This window comes from Leucopleurus acutus, assembly GCF_964270905.1.
Source record: "Leucopleurus acutus genome assembly, chromosome: 15".
In the NCBI taxonomy this organism is placed as follows: Eukaryota; Metazoa; Chordata; class Mammalia; order Artiodactyla; family Delphinidae; genus Leucopleurus; species Leucopleurus acutus.
This window is the reverse complement of record NC_139157.1, coordinates 24,741,782-24,762,969: the sequence shown is the minus strand read 5'-3', so window position 1 is coordinate 24,762,969 and position 21,188 is coordinate 24,741,782. Positions and strand designations below refer to the sequence as shown.

General features: G+C 40.5%; 1 protein-coding gene across 1 annotated transcript in view; it reads right to left on the bottom strand.

Moving 5' to 3' along the window:
- Positions 1-703: 703 nt before the first annotated feature.
- The window catches only part of TXLNB (taxilin beta), a gene marked incomplete at its 3' end in the record, with an annotated part of 34,239 nt that continues 13,754 nt past the window's right edge, over positions 704-21,188 (bottom strand). Inside the window, exons 4-9 of the mRNA XM_082855555.1 lie at positions 18,246-18,440; positions 16,295-16,414; positions 12,484-12,558; positions 5,216-5,308; positions 2,991-3,086; positions 704-1,753 (exon numbers count right to left, since the gene is read on the bottom strand). Coding sequence (XP_082711681.1) covers positions 704-1,753; positions 2,991-3,086; positions 5,216-5,308; positions 12,484-12,558; positions 16,295-16,414; positions 18,246-18,440 — 1,629 coding nt within the window. The remainder of the gene's footprint in view (positions 1,754-2,990; positions 3,087-5,215; positions 5,309-12,483; positions 12,559-16,294; positions 16,415-18,245; positions 18,441-21,188) is intronic.

Genomic DNA, 21,188 nt, shown 5'->3' with positions numbered 1-21,188 from the left:
GGTTACTTATTTTTACCCAACATTATGTAGCCTAATATTTGTGTTCTGAACCTATTTCTAATTCACAGAGCTTTAGTCTACTGTAGTCCCAGGTGCAAGTAAGAGATAATTTTTTTGATAAGCATCTAAATATTCTGCATGACAGAAAGCCAAAAAGAGATGATAGAATATATGTGTAATATATATTTGCATACATGTGTATAAAATATACACGTGTATATAAGTGCATAAGCACATATATGTATATATTCATACATATACACACACAATGTATATAATGTTTAAATGGAACCTGGTCATCCATTACTTACTATGGCACTTATTAAACTCTATGGAAATAAATAAAGCATCACATTTTCAGTATTTATATATTGTGATGGGAGTCTTTAAACACCAAATCTTACTGTTGATTAAGAAATTGAATTAAGTACCATCTTAATGGCAAATTAATATAAATTTGCTACTCGTATGTTTTGTTGCCATTTGAGAAAATTATCCTATCAGTGTTAGAAAAGCTCCAAATCAGTTATAAGTTGAGAACAAATAGCAAAGGCTGAAGGTACTCCGCATAACATATTAAAATGTCTTGATTCTAAATAAGTCTCTTCCATTAGACGTCCCCAGCCCTTAACGCCTCTTTCAGGAGACAATCTGTTAGGACGATGGAAAGTCGGGAAGAACAGCCTCAGAAGGCAGAGGAGGCTTAGTCGACTCCTTCCAGATTGGTGTCGGCCACTTTGGGCAGCGGGGGCCCAGCTGAGGCCCCTCCTGGCAGCCCCTCTGCTGCTGCTGCTGCTGCTGCTGCTGGGGGCTGCATCCTGGGCTCACATCTAGACTCCCCAGCTGGCACGTGCTCTCCCGCTGCGGGCGGGAGGGCACGACCGTCTGCCTCCATCACCCATCGAAAAGCCTCTGCCGGAGGCTCCGGGGCCTGGCCGGAAGCTGCTGCCTCTGGCTTCCGGGTCTGCCCGTTGGCTTCCATCACCGGTAGAAATGCTTCTGCTGGAGGCTCCGGGGCCTGGCCGGAAAATACTGCCTCTGGGTTCCGGGACTGCCCGTTGGCCTCCACCTTCCGTAGAAATGCTTCTGCCGGAGGCTCCGGGGCGTGGCTGGAAAATGCTGCCTCTGGCTTCCGGGGCTGCTCGTTGGCCTCCATCTCCCGTAGAAACGCTTCTGCCGGAGGCTCCGGCGCCTGGCTGGAAAATGCTGCCTCTGGCTTCCGGGGCTGCGGATCAGCCTGTGGTGCAGCAGGGGGGCCATTGCCTTGGGCCTGTGCTCCTGACCCTGATCTGAGGGGAGGTTCTGCCTCGTTGCCTCCCTCCGCCTCAGCCTGAGGACTTGGGGGTTGCAGGGGACTCCCTGAATGGCATGCTGGGCTCAGAGGGGATTGTTCCAGCCCCTTGAGGGCCGTGCCGCCGCCCCCTTGAGGACTGCTGACTTCTGTTTGGATTTCTTTGGACGCATCGAGGGTTGACTCTGGACGATGAATGACCATGAAGGCCGCGGTCAGATTTTGCACAGCATTGTGAACACTGTTGGCTTCCTCCGCATCTGCCTCTTCACCCACGGAGGTATTTGACTCCGGTTCGTCGTCGTCAGAGGTGAGCTGACCTTGGTCATCCTTTTCAGGCATTTTTGTTTCTCTAATTTTTTTATAGAGTTCGTTTCTCTCCTCTTGTAAAGCTCGACAGAGGTTCTCTAGCCTTCCAATTTTCATCACGAAGCACTCATATTCTTTAGCTCTCAGTGCTTTCTGTGATTTAAACAGACACACACACACTTATAAAACGACATGAAAAGCGAAATTGCCAGGATGCTCTATGGAGAGAAGCAAAACCATTTGTCCAGGAATTTGTCTGTCAGGCTCTGACCACAGGGTGGTGGCTGGACAGATACTCGGTCAGGGACATCACTTCTAGTTTTGTACTGTGTTGGAGACTCTGGTAGAATTTTAAGCCACGTATTCTTTTCTTTAGAAAAGAAAGATAGCAAAGCTTCTCTCTGCTTCAGTCTAGGGCTTTTAAAATCTTATAATGAATTTCCTGCTTCTAAGACTTAGAAGGCATAAGTAGAAGTTTATGACAAAATGATTGAGATGGACTGGGTCTTGGCCATCAGCAATGCCTTATCTGTTCTGTAGATAAACTGCTATATGCTAATCCAGCAACTGTTTGATTTATGTTTATGAATAATAAGCACATCTCTTTGGAATTGGTTGCAATTTGGGATGAATTGTTAGAACAGTAATTATATCCAGAGAAACTCACCACACACTCATTCATGATGCTGCTTGAACGGTTCAATTCTCCTTTCCTCTAGAAATGTTGGTGTGTTTGTGCATGAAATCATCTTACTCCTTCAGCCCCACCTTTGTGCTACTCTGTACCTTTTTTTTCCCCACTTTTTTACGTGGAGAGGCCTTCACTTGAAAGCCCTGCCTCTCAGGTTAAGGACCATGTATCTTTGCCTTTATGGTCTCAGAATCTCCAGAGCCTGATGTAATATCAGTATTTAAATGCCTGTTGGAGGAATTAAACAATATATCTCTGTATCTGTCTATAAAATAGCACACACCCTGGGTGCTTGGGCTAGTGTCTTCTCTCAGTTATGTTCAAATCAACTAATTAATTTATTCTGCGCCTGTAATGTGTCAGGCACCAGGGAAATTCAAGGACAGGTAAAACACTCATCCTGCCTTTAAGGAATTCACGGTCCAGCAGGTGTGGTGCTGCTTTGGGGACAGCTTTGGAATCAACAAGTAGGCGTGTGACTTAGGGTCACAACACTCTTTATGAGTCTGGACCTGAGACTAAATTACTAAATTGACGTTTGCTCTAATTATTTTTATTACAATATCATATACCACATCCCAGAAAAATTCAGCTCTTTTTCAAAAGTAATTATTTTGTGGTATTAGACCATAATTATTTTCTGAGTATAAATATATTGACTAGACAAGGGAAGATGAACAAGGGGAAAAACTTCCTCACCTCTTCAATCATGTCCAACAGAGCTTTGTTACAGTTCTCAAACCGAGCTTTCCACGTGGCTGTGTCCTTTTCCAGCTTCTTCATTTTCTTAGTGGTCTACAAAAATGAGTGTTTTAATGTTAATTCTGAAGAGTTAATATATCAAAGAAACTATCAGTTCCCTATGTGACCTCAAGAAAAGTCCTTTCATTACCAGCTGCTGAAGCAAGCAAAAATTCGATGTCAAGAAATGATGACTGAGTGGAGAGAGTCATGATTTATTTTTGAATCATCTAGGTCAGTGGTGAACAAACTTACTTGCACCAGAGCCAATTAAGGAGAAAGGAAAACTACTTAAGGCCTTTCTGTTTTGTCATTGCTTTTTCTTTTTCTTAAAATAAAAATAGCCTTATTGAGTTCCAAGAATAAGCTTGAAATTTAGATTATTTACTGTACTGAATGGAAGACTATTAGTGAGAAGGTCGGCCTGGCTTTTCAGATGTTAAAATGTTGATAATATCTGGGCACATCTGAGAAGTAGCCACACAAAGGCAACTTTCTATGTTCTCAGCCTTCACATTTGTAGAGTGCAGTAGGATTCACAGAATGTGATTACATGCGTTATTGCTTTCATCCTTGAGACAGTCCCCCAAGGAGGGTTCTGTTTTCACTTCCACTTTATAAACGGGGAAACTAAGGTTCAGAGAGGTGGAGTAATATTCAGGTGAGTTAGCAGAAGAGTAGGACTGGAGTTATTTCATTTAATGCAACATGTGCAGAGTGCATGCTGGTTGCCAGGCCGGGCTGGGTGTAGGGCATCCAGAAGTTACTAAAATGAAGCCTGGCTTTTTCAGACCTGAAACTACTCACGTTCCTGGTTATAGGAGCTCCTCCTCCTCTCTGCTTGCCTGAAGGACAAGGCGTGTGTTCAGGTGCAGTTACCCTGGATGAACCACACCTGGGCACTGGCTGCTTCATGCTAACCTGCCTGAGGCGGGTCTGCTTGGAGGCTAGAGGCTGGGCCCAGGCAGTTGGCCCCTGGGCCCTATAGAGAAGCTATGTGAGCCTTGAGTGCTTTTTTGTTTTGATTATTTCTTAACTGACTTAAACTTTTAAAAGTCATCCGCACCTTTAGGAATTTGATGAAATCCATGGGACCACACCTAAAGAAATGCAATATGCATATCAAATTTTTTTGCTAATTCTGCTAAGAGTCTATAAATTAACTCCAGATAGAAAACTCCTTTAATATTTATTCCAATCTTAAAACTATGTAATTTTGCAATAAATAACAGCATTTTTACTACTCTAATATTTATTCCAAATTAAAACTCTGTAATTAAAAAAAATTTTTTTAAATGGATGGATCCATCGTGGAGTGAGAAAGCTGTAACTTTTAACAAATGTTGGCCCTTTAAGTTTGCTCATGAATTGTGAAATTTATCATATTAGTTTATGAAAATTTTTTCAAAGAATGCTTTCTACACTTAAAAAGGATTAATGCCAGTGCCTGTTCAGAAACACAGTTCTGATGCTGATTTTATTTTGGGAAGACACTGAATTAAACAAAATGTAAACAGTATGTCCAACAATAATATTAGCACCTCATATCTGTAAAAGACTTTAAAAAAGTTTAAGACCCTTAAAAATACATTAACTTATTTGAACTTCACAATCTTGTCAAGTAGGCAAGGGAAATCGTTTCTTAATTTATAGATAAGGGGGAAGTTAAGTGAATTGTTCACTGCTACTTGATGAGTAAAAACACACCCAGACTTCATCTCCTCATTCAACACCCTGTCCGTTATATCTTATTACATATATTCTCTTCTGAGAAAGATCCTATGAAATGGTATTTTCTACTCTAACATTCTGCTTTTGCATATTTGTATGAAAATTAATTTTTTAATCTTTAAAAGATTAGTTTTTAATTTCAGTATAAACAACATAATATTAAATTTCTAGCTCTTATCTTTTCTTTTTACACCTCTCCATGGCCTAGAAAATGAAAATATTCTTCCTCAGAGTGAAAATGTATCCTAGTGTTTTCAGACTCTTCCTAAGACTAATTCACCAGATACTTACCGATAAAAAAAATACAGTCCAAATCTCATTTGCATGTATAAATATTTCATTACTTCATGAAATGCACTGAAATATCTTAGCAAGAGAAAAATGAACCCAAAGGAGTGTTGCGTGTCGAACTAGAAGATGTCAGTATTTCGTGGGGGATAAGCAATACTCACTTTCTCCATTTCCTGTTTGAAGGTGGCAAACACCTCATTGCTTTTTGCCAGTGTGCTCTGAAACTCTTCAAACCTTTCAGAGTAGACAGTAAGCTGTAAACAGGGGAAAGAGTAGATTTGTTTTAGGACTGCTTTCAGAATGCTTCCAGAACAAAACAACATGTCATTGTTTATTGTTTGAGAACAAAATGATATAAGGTAATTTTTAATACAATGTTAGTGATATGTTCAATTCTTTTTACTACGAGATCAGCCTAGGTCAGTGAGTATGATTGAAGTACTTCTTTAAAGAAAAATGAAATAATAAAATACATCATCACCATTTCATTATAACTTTTACCAGCAAACATTTTTTGAGCATTGAACATAAGCACTGACTCTGGGTACAAAAGCATTTAACCTGTAGTTCCTGTTTTTGAGGGACCTGCACTCCTGACAGGAAGATAATCCCAAAGACAACTTGATTATAGGACAGTGAATATAAAGTACCAAGTCAGTTAAGTACTGATCAGAGAAGGAGGTGAGTGTGGCAGGTGATCATTTGAGCCACAGTTTTGTGGAGAAGGTGAGCCTTGTACCTGGTCTTGAAGGAAGCAAGAATGAAGACAAGTATGGGCCAGACATGGACGAGGGTTGCTGCATTATGCAGGTTGTGCTATTATAAGCAATCGTCATTTCCCTTTTTGACATTGTGGTTTTGTGTATTTATGAATACAGTGTTCTAGCCAACAGCAGTTAGTTGTCCCTTTTCAACAAAATCGGTTTATGATACCAATTTTTTAATAGATGGAAATAATGAGTCTTGAGGGAGAAATGCCTTTTTCTAATTTGCACCAATAAAACATCATACGGGTTAGCCTGGGAGTATGGAGAAGCTTTGTACCTCCACATCCTTAATTCCGAGGCTTGTATTTGGGGTAGGAATAGGGCAGGATAGGGAAGGAGAGTGCATAAATCCTTGATTGTTACTGACAGTGATACAATAATAAAATCTTTTGAAAATAATTTTAGGATAGCACATTTTGAGTGAGTGGAGATTTAATATGGATGATTCTTGTTTACTAACATGGAAAGTTTCCGTTTTCAAATGAGACTTTGGTACTCTGACTGTCTGGAACAGTCTCAAGTCCTCAGTTGGGCGCCAGCTGGCTGGTGGTACTTGTGACACAGACTGTCCTTTCAAAAGCAGAGAAGAGTGACTGACCGAAAGCCAGTAGGTTGGAGAGTTCCCAGTCTTGGGGATGGGAGTTAGAGGAAGGGTGTGGGAATCAAACAACCCCTAGAACCAAGAAAATTTGCTTATCTAGAATGGCTCATTCTCACATGATTCAGAATAGCAGGGTTTTACTGCAGTACACAAGAACAACAAAATAACGTAAAACTTTTCATAGGACACAGATTTTCCCAAGTCAGACAACAGTTGACCATCATTTTGAAATCAATCATTAACTCTGTGGATATGTGATAAAACTTGAGGTAACTCTAGTGGCCTAAAATTCTTCTCATGATTCTTTGGCATACAGATTTAAAAAGACTGGGTAACGTGGCAGAAGGGAATTCATGGCCAGGAAGGTACCCTAGGGTTTTACACACATAGTGCATAAGACAATACAGCTGACCCTTGAACAACTCAGGGGGTTAGGGACACTGATCCTCCATGAAGTGCAAAATCTGTGTATAATTTATAGTCAGCCCTCTGTACTCCCGGGTGCTCATATCTGCGGTTCCCCATCTGCAGATTCAACCAACCTTGGATACTGCAGTACTGTAGTATTTACTATTGAAAACAATCGACGTGTAATTAGATCAGCACAGTTCAAACTCATGTTGTTCAAGTGTCAGCTGTACTTGATCATTATATGCAATGCACTCTTGATATAGTCTATTTAATTGTTTCATTTTTTCCCAAAGTACTGGCTGAGAGCCACTGAACCTTGATTTCAGGGTGAATGAATAGGTCAAGTCCCTCAATTTGAGTGTAAGCTCCTGTGGGACTGGCTGCCTATACTGCCCATGGTCTAGTGGTATAGGGTGGGGACAGCTACCCCCAGCTGATCCTCTTCACCTATCACAAAATCCATTCATTTGTATTTTTGGCCAAGCCTCCTGTTAACTTCTTTTCCTTACTTTCTCCTCTTTCTTTTTCCAGCTTTTCAGTAATTCCAGCAGAAGTACAGGGGGTTCGCAGATATGATCTCCTGAGCTGGTCCTCCCAGACCCTCTCTTGCACAACTAGACCCTCTCTCTAGTTGTAGGCTGCAGACAGGAAGGGAAGGAGTGGGCACGTGTGCGGTGCATTTCGCCTGCATAACCTTGACAGGCTCAACGGGGGCAACCACACGCACCCCGGCCAGCTGTCTCCTCATTCTTTGGGCAAAATGTTCTTTTGGTGTATAAATTCGGCAGATTTTGTTTCCCTTCCCCATGTTTTCTTGTGGCATGGAGAAGACAGATATACCAGAGTTCCAAGGAGTAGTGTCTCACTTCATTACGACTTCTGGCTTTTTTCTAGTGACCATCAACTTTTTCTCTCTTTTCATCTTTTAAATTGGGTAAAATACACATAACATAAGATTTGCCATCTTAACCATTTTAAGTATATAGTTCAATATTGTTAAGTATGTTCACATTGTTGTACACCCCAATTTCCAGAACTTTTCATCATGCAAAACTGAAACTCTACACCTGTTAAACGATAGCTCTCCATTTCTTCCTTTTAGTGACTGTTTTTAATAGTCTGCTTTTCTTCCTATTTGACCTCTTTGTCATAGGTGGCAAAACCTGTATGGACTGTACTTTTCTCAAGTAACCAACTCTGTCACTCTTTATTGATACGAACTAAAATGCACACTTCCTGTTTACTTTATGGATATGTGTTTGGTCATATTTTCCCTCTCACTATTATGCTGACATGATGCATGTTTTTTTTGTTTTGTTTTGTTTTTGGTTTTTTTTTTTTGCGGTATGCGGGCCTCTCACTGTTGTGGCCTCTCCCGTTGCGGAGCACAGGCTCTGGACGTGCAGGCTCAGCGGCCATGGCTCACGGGCCCAGCCGCTCCGTGGCACGTGGGATCTTCCCAGAACGGGGCACGAACCCGCGTCCCCTGCATCGGCAGGCGGACTCTCAACCACTGTGCCACCAGGGAAGCCCGTGATGCATGTTTGATGTGTCATATTCCCTCTTTCACTTTGGTATTTCAAGGAAGCGTGGAAGGGACATCCAGAGGTCTTCCTCAGTATTTTTACCAGAGGCAGAAATATAAACAAACTATTCTAGGGTTAGTAACAACAACAGTTGCTCTGACATTTCACTTTTAAATGGGCGGAGCGGCACACACATTCTTTTACCTGAGCACAAATTTTAATTACAAACATTCATAGCATATATGAAACAGAAACGTGTCCAGGAATTGTCTTAGCCAACTTGGGAGATTTGGTTTGGGAACTAGTCCAATTATAATAGTAATTGCAGAGGAATCTCCTTTCATCTTATATAGATAAGGTGAGGCCTTCTGAGATTAAAGACTATGAATACCCATCTTTAACAGTTGATTCACTGATCTTCCCCCGGGGTAGTATTTTGTGTCCGTGCTGCTGTGTTTTGTGGGTATTGCTGACTTCCCACATCTACTACCATCTTCATTCTTGTCGATCCAATGAACACTCTATTTGTAGCCACAATTGTATCCCATTGATCATCTCTGACATTTACTCTATTGCCTTGGTTTGTATAATTGAAAGCTAAACATCTCTTCCCTAAGTGAGAATCATGCCCCAGATTGGCAACATGTTGTCTTATGACTGAAAAGTGACTTCCGCCTAGGAAAACACAATCTATCCTTGATATTTCCTTTGCTAAGACCATAGAAATGGAGACTAAGGCCTCTCCTTCCTACCATCCGACTCCTTTCTTTCTTTCTTTTTTTTTTTTTTTGCTGTATGCGGGCCTCTCACTGTTGTGGCCTCTCCCATTGCGGAGCACAGGCTCCGGACGCGCAGGCTCAGCGGCCATGGCTCACGGGCCCAGCCGCTCTGCGGCATGTGGGATCTTCCCGGACCGGGGCACTAACCCGTGTCCCCTGCATCGGCAGGCGGACTCTCAACCACTGCGCCACCAAGGAAGCCCCATCCAACTCCTTTAATTGTCAAACCAAAGGAAGTGTTTGAGTGCCTTGCAAGATCATCTGTGATAGACTTTGTTTTTCAAGGTTTAAACATTTAAAAAACATAATGCTGATATTTTTCAAGAGGAGCTCATTTAAACATTATTACACATAGGGATTTGGGGCCTCTGTATTCTTCGTGATGATTAAGTAATTATTGCAGTTCTGAAAATGCCTTGAAGACAAAAGAGATAGACAAGGGAGGGTCCTTACAGAGAGAGCCACGTGCCATGGAAAGCAAGGTGATGGAGGAGGCAGGGTTATCTAGTTTAGCTGAGTTCTTCAGCTCTGGATATTCTCTACATTCATAAACTAGAGCTGAACGTGGTTTTGAGATCATCTTTTCCAGTGGTTCTTAAACTTTTTTCCAAATAAAGACTTCTTTTGTCTCATATATCATTATGTGGATCCTTACCTATGAAATAATACTAATGTTAGCGCATACACTAATCAGTTGTTAGCATTTTAATTAATATTTATCACTAGATTGTGAGTTTAATTAGGCAGGGATTTTTGATTCTCTTATTAAGTACTATATTTCTAACATCTAGAACCATGCCTAGCACTTAGATGCTCAATAAATATTAGTTGAATTAATTATGCTTACTATGGGGGCAGGCACTAAGTGTTTTTTTTTTTTTTAATTGTTGAATGTGTCTACTCTTTTGTTTTTTAATTAGTTTATTTTTATTTTTGTCTGTGTTGGGTCTTTGTTGCTATGAGCAGGCTTTCTCTAGTTGTGGTGAGCGGGGGATACTCTGTTGCGATGCACGGGCTTCTCATTGCAGTGGCTTCTCGTTGCAGAGCACAGGCTCTAGGTGCGAGCTTCAGTAGTTACAGTACACAGGCTCAGTAGTTGTGGCTCGTGGGCTCTAGAGTGCAGGCTCAGTAGTTGTGGTGCACGGGCTTAGTTGCTCCGTGGCATGTGGGATCTTCCCAGACCAGGGCTCGAACCCGTGTCCCCTGCATTGGCAGGCGGATTCTTAACCACTGTGCCACCAGGGAAGCCCTGAGCTAAGTGTTTTGAGTGCATAACTTGAAAACAAACTGCATATACTACATGTTAATTAACTCATTTTCCTTCTATAAACTTAATCAAACATATGAATAACTGCCATCCATGCTGCTAAGCAAAAGCTGATATAATGTCAGAAACAACTACATTTTAGATAGTAGCTGCTGCCTTATGTGCTATTAGGTTTTGGAAATACTGAAAAGTAATGGGCCTCCCAGAGGTCAGAGGACTCCAGCTTGGGATCATTGATCCATTACAACATCCTTATTTTACAGACCAGGAAATTTAGGTCCAGGGAGGTTTAGGTGAGCTGCACAGAATCAGACAGCTTCACAGTAGAAGAGCCAGGACTCTGACCCTGGTCCCTGGGTTCGACCCAGTATTGAGGGATGAACGAGGAACACTGGCAAGTCTAGAACCCTGGGTCATACTTTTTCAAACTTGAGTGGGTATAGGTGGGAAATTGGATCACACCTTTATGTTATTTCACAGGTCATTAAAGACCTAGATTCTGATACCAGCCAAATGAGTCACTCTCTAGCCCAGAGTCTAGTGGTATATTAATCTGTTCTTCATTTAACATAGAGGAATAGAGATTGCTTATAACAGATGGAACAATGAATAGCTTCAAGTACTGCCTGTTGTACCCCTCAAGGCTCTGTGCTGTGAACGGGACAGGGATAGAGCCAGAAGCCCTGACTTGCTTCTCTGGACTCTCCCCCCCAACAGCCCCCCACCACTGGACAGTGAGGTCACACCTCCTTTCCCCCCTGCCTGCCTCTGGTTAGAAAACTGCCACTGCCTGCCACCCACCCCACACCATGATATGATGTGTTCCGTGACTGCCTAAAGGATCACCTTGAGTTTGTAACTTTAGAGTTTAGTCCTTCGATTCTATTAATAGTGAAAAAAAATTACGGTTCGTATTTCTATGTAATTAATATTTTTAAACTATTTTGATCTACTAGTGGGGGAAACAATTCATCATTGGGTTTTGTACACACATTGGAAAGGTATGCTTTAGGAAGGTTAGATATCAAAATGTTATTTTGTTTCTGTCTGTGTAGTGGTATAATTTGTGATTTCAAGTTTCTTGTTTTTCCTACTTTCCTTTTTAAAAAATGAACACGTAAAAAAAAAAATGAACACGTATTCATTGAACTTGTTCATTCACACAGTGAATTTTTTTCACAATGAACAAATATTCAGCAGTCAGCACATAAACATTTACAAGTGAATTATTCAAATCTTAAATTAATGCTGCCCAGTTTGGAAGGCTTCTGATTTTCTCGCTTTCTGTGAATTTGCTCTGTGAGATTTTACAGTCCCTTTAGCACTTGGGCATTTCTCCCAGCAGGGGAGCTAGAGCCCCTCTGTGGCCCGGCCTGTGGCAGGATGCTCTCCTGGAAACTAACAGGGAGTGTTTGCCAGCAGGGGCAGAGCCCCAAGGGCACCAGAAAGATGGATAGGTCTGGCTTTCCTCCAGAGCCAGCTGTTGCATGAGGCTTTATTTTTGAGCCTGAAATACGAATTCCCATAGTCTAATCAAAACATACACATAACATCACGAAGCCAAATCAAAATGGTTTCTGATGTCTGCCATCTTTAATCGTGTGACACTGACAAGGCCAACCTCTGATAGCACAAAAACGTGGGTGCTGACTCTATTTTTCTAATTTCCTTTTATTATAAATAATGTCAAACAAGTAAGGACATTTTCAGTATTGACAGTTATAGATGGTGCATCTGGACAGTTACATTTTACCCTTACCTTGACAGGTTAATGGGGGAGGAGAGAGAGGACATATGAACAGGTAGGCAAGGACCTGGCCACCAGCTTATTCTGGTTGTCCCTCATTTGTATTGATATGTCAGCAGACCTTTTGACTAGAAGTTGTTGGTGCAGAGCATTTATTTTTCTTAGGTATAACATTGTACTTTTATTTTTACTTAAAAATAATAAATATGAAGTTATTCTTCATTTCCAACTTCTGTCCCTACTTCCCCTCCCACATGGAAGGCCTCTTGCTGACTACCTTTGGTTCACAGCAAGGAGGGCACACCCATGCATTGTTGTACCCCTACTTCACCTGAGCCTGCAGGACTGTCTCTTGTTCCTTCAGCACTTTGGCCTGAAGTTTCCACTCTGCTGCCTGGTTCAGCAACTGTGAGAAGAGAATGCATGGAAAGACTCATTTTGATTACCATTTGTTGTAACTTGTGTGTAAACTTAATTACTTGCTAAGTAATCCTCTTAAGTAATTTTGGGGGAACTTTGCAAAGAATCTAAGAAAGCTAAGAAAACAACTAGTTTAAAAAGTTTGATTCTCAACTAAAAATTAGTGATTCCAATGGAAAAAAAAAAAAAGAGGAAAAAAGTCTCCAACTCAAGCATGAATCACACAAAATTCAACCTCCCACCAAATTCTGGACCCGTCTGTAGAAATTCTGGCCAACTATCATTCAGCCTCTGTTTGAACATTTCCATAATATTCCCACCTGGGGCATTGTTGGGAGCAACTGTTCCTTTATATTAAACCCAACTGTTCCTTTATATTATACCACTGTTCTCCACCATAGTATGCATTGGAATCTCTTCAGGGGCATGTTAAACTGCAGATCCTTCTCAGAGAAAATACGTTAGGAAGTATTAGGGTGTGATTAGAATCTGTACTTAAAGCAAATACCCAAGATGGTTTGGATATTGGTGGTCCATGGATTATACTTTGAGAAACACCAGGTTAGAAATTTGACCTATTACTCCAAATCCTATATAAGGTTTACAAAAGAAGCCTCACCTCTCTTCTATAAGGCAGCCCTTCAAATACAACCAAGGCCCTCATGTCAAGTACGATCAGAACTGGAACTCATGGGTTAAATTGAAAAAGTTGTTTTAGGCGTAAAAATGACTCATACATATGTAAGACATGTTATTTTAACTTAAGATGTATGTTCATTTATTTATCAATTTTGATGTAGGGCTGTGATCTTTGTTTTGGGTATGGATCTTCTGATTGGAATTCGGAGGGTTTTTGCTTGTTTTTACAAAAGTCATATCTATAATATGGCATATAAGATTTATAATTTTTTTAAAACAATACTGCTAGAACCTAAAGACCTAAGATATTTGTAAAGCAGCTTGATTGGATAATTCTCTAGAGTTTTACAACTTTCTTCCAGTCTTTTATAGTTGCTCACATCTAAGTTGACAGTTTTTTTTTGCTATTGGCCTACATCTAGGCTTTCAACTCATTAAGCATAGTTTTTTTTAGAAACAACTCTTTCTTTTAACACATATTTCATCAGTTTATGTATCATTCTGTTGATTTACATAATACAAAACCAAGGATAACTGGGAAGAAAAGGTTTGGGAGCAAAGACCCGATTCTTAGTAAGCTCTGTCTTACTTAACATGGGCAACCACGGGTAGATATTCCAGAGTGGCTAACTAGCCCCAGGATTCAGCATGCTATGGCCACCTGTCAGCGTGCTTCCAGAGAACGGTGAACATCATGGATAACCTGGTTAGTCAGTCAGGTGGCTGTCAGTTAAGAAGTTTCTATTTTATTTCAAGATAGGCTGATATAAATTTCTTTTTGTTTATTCATGTTGTAAAAAATAATGTTCATTTTTGCTATCAGAACCAAAAGTAATAAAATCATTATTTGTAAAAACTTGGAGGCATCTTTTTTCTTATCCAAGTTAGTCTTGACCTCTCCATTTGTAAAAGGGGGTTGTATATGTCCCTCCATGCCTCCCAGTGAGCAGTGAGGATCAATTATTATAGAAGTGCAATTGACTCACTCTAAGAGAGGGCTGAGGCAGCCGCGGAGTGGAAGACCTGCAGCGCCCCCTCTGGCCATCTGAGCTGTGTGGCTGCAATGTACACGGCCGGCCCCTGCTTGACACACAGGGGCCCTGTTGTGATGGGTGGTTCCCGATGAAGGAGGAAGAAGGAGGCTGCCTGTTCTTGAAATGAAGAACGGCCCCTCCCCTACCCCGCAGCTCTGACTTGATATTTCATCACTTTCAAAAAGAAGTGTCAGAGCTGGAACCCAGGAAGGTAGCCGCTAGCTTTGAAGAACTGAGGGAGACTACCTTTCTTTGACTTGTACCTGCTGTTTTGCTAAATCAGGGAAGGAAAAGAGGGCAGTATGCTAGTTTCTTGCTAAGGTTGAGTCACTCTGTGTCTGCCCCCCAGTCTCTCTCACATGAATCTTTGCCTAGTTGTTCCTCTCTCATGCCTCATATATTAAATACCAAAGGTACTGATATTCTGTAGGAAGCATATCTTACCTGAGAGTAATTACATCAACAGTGGAGTATCCGTTTTCTTGGATTCTGAATAATAAATAAATGCTTTACTTCTTACTTTGAGAGCTAGGTTGTAGATGGATTTAATCAATTAATCTTTTTATTAAGAGCACATGGACATCTGATGTGAAATTATGCAACGTCCACCAGGTTATGTTCTCCAGAATTTATCCTTTTGTTGCCAAGTTTGAAAACCGAAGTTTTAAAAAAATTCCTATTCTAACAAATTGAAATGATTATAGTCTGATTTTAGGTACATGCAGAGCTTGTGATCAATTGTTAAATGGCTACATTTGAACAACTGGTCCACTGACTGTGTCAAATCTCTCTCTCCCCAGCAACAGACACTGCTTTAACTCATGCCTCTGAAACACATCTCTGAGTGTGATGTACTATCATAGAGCTTGGGCTTTGGGGACAGATACACTGGAGACGTGACCAACACATCTCGGTCACTTAGTAGTGTGTGACCTTAAACAAGTCACATATCCTTTTTGAGCCTCAATTCTCTCACCTGTTTTGGAGTGTTTGGGGTTAATGAGATGTCAGTAAAAGCCACCACTCAGTTTCTTAAACCAAAAACTCTGGAGTCATCCTTGACTCCTTCCTTTCCTCACTGTCACCATCTTCCTGTTCAAAGCATTGCCTGTTGGTTTTACATTAAAAACATAACTTTTATCCACATCCAGCTCTCCTTCTCCACTGCCACCTCCCCAGTCCAAGCCGTCGTCAGATCTTGCCCAGATTGCTGCCTAGCTCTCTTCTTGCTTTCTTGTCCCTCTTTAGTTCACTCTCCACCTACGAGCCAAATTCAGCTTTTACAGATGCAAAGCAGATCATGTCACTTCCTTTGCGAAAACTACCCAGTACTTTCCTATTACATTTAGAATAAAATCCAAACTACATTTCAAGCCTACAGAGCTATACAGTTTGGCCCCTGTTTACGTCTACAATTTTATTTTGAAATTTTCTCCCATGGGTCAGCCTGCTCTTGCCACCCTGACCTTTTCCAATTTCTGGAGGATGCCATGCCGGTTCCAGCATTAGGATCTTTGTCTCTTCTGCAGACACTGCTGCTGGAGACCTCCTCTCTGACTCCCTCTTATCAGGCAGGGCGCAGCTCAAGCGTCCTCCTCTCGGTAGGCCTTCCTAATCACCCAGTCTAAAGTAGGTCCTCTCCTTCTGCCCCATTCGAGGTTCCTCCTTATTTCCCTAGTAGCACTTACTATTATATGAAATTATCCTTCCTTATTTGTTTTCTTGTTTATTGTGTCTCTTCCCAGTTAGATTCATGCTGGAGTGTGGCCTTCTCCTTCTTGTTCACCGCTACACCCCAGCACCTAGAAGGGTGCATAGCTCATGAAAGGTGTTTGAAAAAGGTTTGGTGAATGGATGCATGACTGTTTTAGGTAAAAAACAGTGTAGTACAGTGTTTCCTACTGGGCTAGCCAATTTCATTCTCCAGGGAAGCTTAGGCTCTTTCTCCATCAGTCTAGTGCTCTATGACTGTTGTCAAAAACAACATTCTCAGGGGTTCTCTGACCCCAAGGCAGACCAGACAAGCACACAGACTCAGGTGATAAGTACATATTCCTTTTCACGTTTGTGTTGCTCCTCTGCTTCCTTCATCATTTCTTGCGCCTGCTCGAGTTTTGCATCCACCAGCTTCTGCTGCAGTTCTCTGTGTTTAAATATTTTGTCCAGGTGCTAAGAAAAAGAAAGTGCACATTATCAAGCTTGACTTATTATTGGTGCTGAAAACAATGTAAAAAAAAAAGTAATGTTGACATAAACACGTGTTCGCTGGGTTTTAAGATTTAAAAAAAAAAGAGGAGAATAAATGCATTGGCATCGCTTATGGTTTTATATGAAAGTCATAAATTGGTGGAGTCCCCTGCATTTTGCACTACACAAAAGTGGCTGCAAAAGGTGGAGGTACCAGAGTTCAGCAGTGCTAACTCCAAAAGGTCCGAACAGTATTTTTCTAAATTTGGTAACTATTAGATATGGCGCTAGTAATTATGCTAGGCAGCACAGACAATGATGTATGTTGCAAGGGCTGCAGCACTATCACTTGGTATTTTGGTGCTTTCTGTGAATATAAAACCACTTTTAATCACAACATTAATTCACTTTATCATGGTGAATTCTCCTCTACATGCTTGCCTCAAAGGGTGGTGAGGAAGCCCTGAGGTAACAGTCTGTGGCCTTGGGTCTGGGACTGAAACAGGAACCCCTGACATCAGCTCTGTTTCTCTGGTGGGCAAGACGAGGCTGAGGGTCACAGGTGAATTGACACGCAGATGTGCTACTGCCTCCTCCATGCCTTTTGACCTCTTGACTACCTTGGTGAAGAGAAACTTCCAACTCTACCTCAGTGTGGAGAATTTCTTGGTCATTAGGAGGTGCCACTGGCAAGAGGACACGTGGAATTCCATCCTTGGGCCTTACCTAGAACCAATCCTTGGAATATACAACTAGTCTACCAGGCCATTCCCATATGAGATCTCTCTGAAGAGTATGGACATTTTCTTTTTAGCTCCTTCCCTTTTGTTTTCTCCTGGACCTCCACTTTGGAGCAGGATTGGTCTTCGTGACAAGATAAAACGGTAGCATGGCATTATGGCTTACTGTGAGGAGTTTCTTGATTTACCTGACTGCTATTACCACCTTCTATTGGCTCAGGTTTTTTCTTGATAAAACCTTAGCATGTTGCCAACAGGGCTACTTTGACTATGTTATATTACATTTTAAGGCAGATATTTAAAATTTGGCTGGGATGGGAAAAGGGATATGATATATCAAAATCCTGAGGGGGCATCTGGAGTCTTAAAAACATATTGAATATTAAAGTTTAATTTTGGAATAATAAAAGATCCTTATAGTCCCCCTAATGTAAACCATTGACAACAAAACTCTTTGGCTTTTGTGTCTATGGATAAGTGATTGAATCTCGTAGCCTCTGCTTCCCATTTATAAAATGTGGATAATATGTTATCATCTGGTGCATAAGATTGTTGAGACAATTACATGACATATTGTATGTAAAGTATAATACTTAGCACATTGCCTGGCACAAGCTAAGCATAAATAATAATGCCATTATTACTATAATTACTATATAGTAATATTTTATATATTATTTGATTGTGGGGTATATACAATGCAGACTTTTAATTTAGGTGACATAGTAATTCTTAAGAGGGAGTGTGTGAGGTATTTCTTGGTTCTGTAGAGAGAGTTTCAAAAAGGCTGAGAAATACTATTTTCAAGAATAACTGTGTTCACGGCCCACCACTTTCTATTTGTTACCTTTGCTTTGCAGTGATTCCAGTTTTGAAGAAATCCTGTATGACTTTCAGCCAGGTACTTTGTAATACCGTCTGTTTTTATTTTGGCTAGTAAAAGAAATCCAATCCTAAATATTAATCAATCGAGAGGGCTGGCCATAACTTTGTCATTAACCAAGTTCCCCACCTTCACAACCCAGATCCGGTTTTATATGCAGTGCTTCTAAGTTGTTTGATGTGGTTCTCACCTCCTCTCTGAGCTCATACTGATCAATGATGCTTTTTAGTTTCTCTGCGAGCTCAGTGTTCTCCTGACAGAGCTTCATATTTCGCTCACTCTGCTGCTCGATCTGGGCCTGGATATCTGTGAGTGTGCTCTGGAAATGACTTGTGATCTCCTTCCTTTTCTCTTCTTCCTCACGTGCCCTCTGAAGGGTTTCCTCCTGTGGATAGAAAGCAAACACTTTTGTTATGCTGGTTTACACGCACCAGGGTTTACAGAACTCAGGGTTTGGTCAATGAAAGGAGATTAGTGTGCAGGGTAAGAAGGATGTTTTTTCCTCAGCTCTCTAGAGGTAACATTGCTCAGCCCCAAAATAAATGCTTGAGCAAAGGTTTCAGCTGTGAATACACGGTCACTCAGAGCAGGTGCAGCAAGGGCCTTGAATTTGATAGTTGGTGATGAGTAGGCTTGTTTTAAAGACAACGGGTCCCCTGTTGAGTGAATAAACTGCAGGGATTTCTAACAGACGTGCAGCCCTAAGGTTCTGATCTCTTGGCTGTAGCCTGGAAAAAAAGGCCACTTGGTTTTACTGATTGATGGGACATATCATGTATTCCTTTGGTTTGGTATAGAAGGAAGAACAATAGATCTTATGCCTCTATAAAAATGATGGCATATTAATCACATAATTGTATTGCCCAAGTTTTTTAAATATAAGTGATCACAGTATAAATTTTTTTTAGTTAAAAAAAAAACTTTCATCAAAAAGCTTGAAAAGGAAACTAAGATAACCATAGATGAATTACAGCAATTCAAGAATGTAAAAGGAAATCTTAGAAAATATGCTGCATATTTTTTTTATCTATATAAATTTATGTATTTATTTTTGGCTGTGTTGGCTCCCTGTGGCTGCACGTGGTCTCCCTCTAGTTGCGGCGAGCAGGGGCCACTTTTCGTTGCGGTGCACGGGCTTTGTGGTGGCCTCCCTTGTTGCGGAGCACAGGCTCCAGGCGCGCAGGCTTCAGTAGTGTGGCTCGCGGCCTCCAGAGCTCAGTAGGCTCAGTAGTTCTGGCACACGGGCTTACTTGCTCCACGGCATGTGGCATCCTCCCAGACCAGAGCGCAAACCATGCCCCCTGCATTGTCAGGCGGACTCCTAACAACTGCGCCACCAGGGAGGTCCCCTATGCTGGATATTTTTTGAAGGAACAATCATCCATTGTGTCTCATAGGGTAATGGAAATGTTCAGTGTAAATTTTGAATTTGAAAGCAATATTATGTTTCAAATCTTCTTTAACTCTAAAATGAAATATCTAATATTCTCCTCTTCTACTTTGTTAACATTTAAGAATTGAAAATTAACTTTTATATCATTGCTGTTCTCTTTTCTCCTAAATCAGAAGTCCCCTTTCATTGCTAACTGCTGACAATGTACCCAAATTTTCCCCATATCTATATTGAGAATTATTTGCGTTGTACTTATTCCTCTCATTCTTTTAAAATAAAAGGGCTTAATCTTGCTACATCGTACCGAAGATAGAGACACTGCTGACAAGTGTTACAGACATTTTAGGATTCCTTTAGTTCTGATTGTTATTATGAAAGCTTGCTTCATTGTTGGCAAGTAAAATTATACTGCATTTAGTTGTCTACCATGATCAAATTATGTAACAGGATTTTTAAAAAGAAATGCCGATTGAAACAGAAGTAATTGTGCAAATCTTTATTATTACAGTAGAATAATGTGATCAAAATAAAAGTTGAGCTGAAAATACATGCTCTGGAAATATTTTATCATTACGTATCCCCTTTCTTCTACAATATTTGCATATTTTCTAACTCTAATATGACTCCTGATATCAGAATCATAATTTATTCATAGTATAAACATTTATTGAGTGGAAATTTCTTAGGGATATTGTAGAAGAAATCTACACTTCCTAATCTGAAGAAATTAACTATCGGAGATGTTATTTCCCTGAACTTTGAATGCTAACACTTACTATATGTATTTCACTAAAAGTGATTTTGGCATCTGTTAAGAGCAGTTGAATATACATGTGATAGTGATTGTCTCCTTATTGTTCCCGATTAGTTTAGAAGCCAACAACCTCCTAGTCGTAGAATTATACTCCATGATCTGAATGTCATTTGCATTTATAACTATTCCATCCATGAATGAATGAGTAAATGAAAGGACCACCCCATGCTACCCAGCAAGTCTGAGTTTTTCACTGGCCACTGGCTAGAGAAAGAAGGTATGGCTGTTAATATGGCATTAAACACATGTCAAACCATCTTAGCATCCAATCCTGGCCCACAGAATGGCGTCTTGCATTTTACATTACATTGTTTTTCAATGAGAGAAAAATAAATGTACTGCAGTCATAAAATTTGAGTCCACTGGTAAAGAAAATGCAATCATTTGGACAATGTCTGAGATAAAATTTTCTTTATCATGCACAAAATTCAAAGTGAAAATTAATAATGCAAAGAAAATTGAGGGACAAAATCTGAAATAACTAAGAAAACTTTTCAGGCATCACTGTGCATCTTAGAACCAGTGCTGTGCCTGGGACACAATCCATGGGTATTCAGTATATGTTTATTTAATGAATCAATAAATTATTAATTTACATATAGACATATGAATAGCTTGAACTAGAAGATTCCTATAGTCAAAAATTGATGTAATTAAAAGAAAGAAGTAGGCAATTTCACAATTATAGTAGGAGATTTTTTATACCCATCCCTCAGCAATTGATAGAGCAACAAGACAAAAATTCAGTAAAGACATAAATGATCTAGACCTAATTGTTACTTATGGAACATTACACCTAATGTGTATGTAAAAGCACTCAGCACAAGTCCTGGCATAATAATGCTACTTAATTCCATTTCCATAACTGGAAGCCATTACTGAGGGTGTGTGGGTATAGCTACAGGATCTCCTGCCACTTGCGTCAT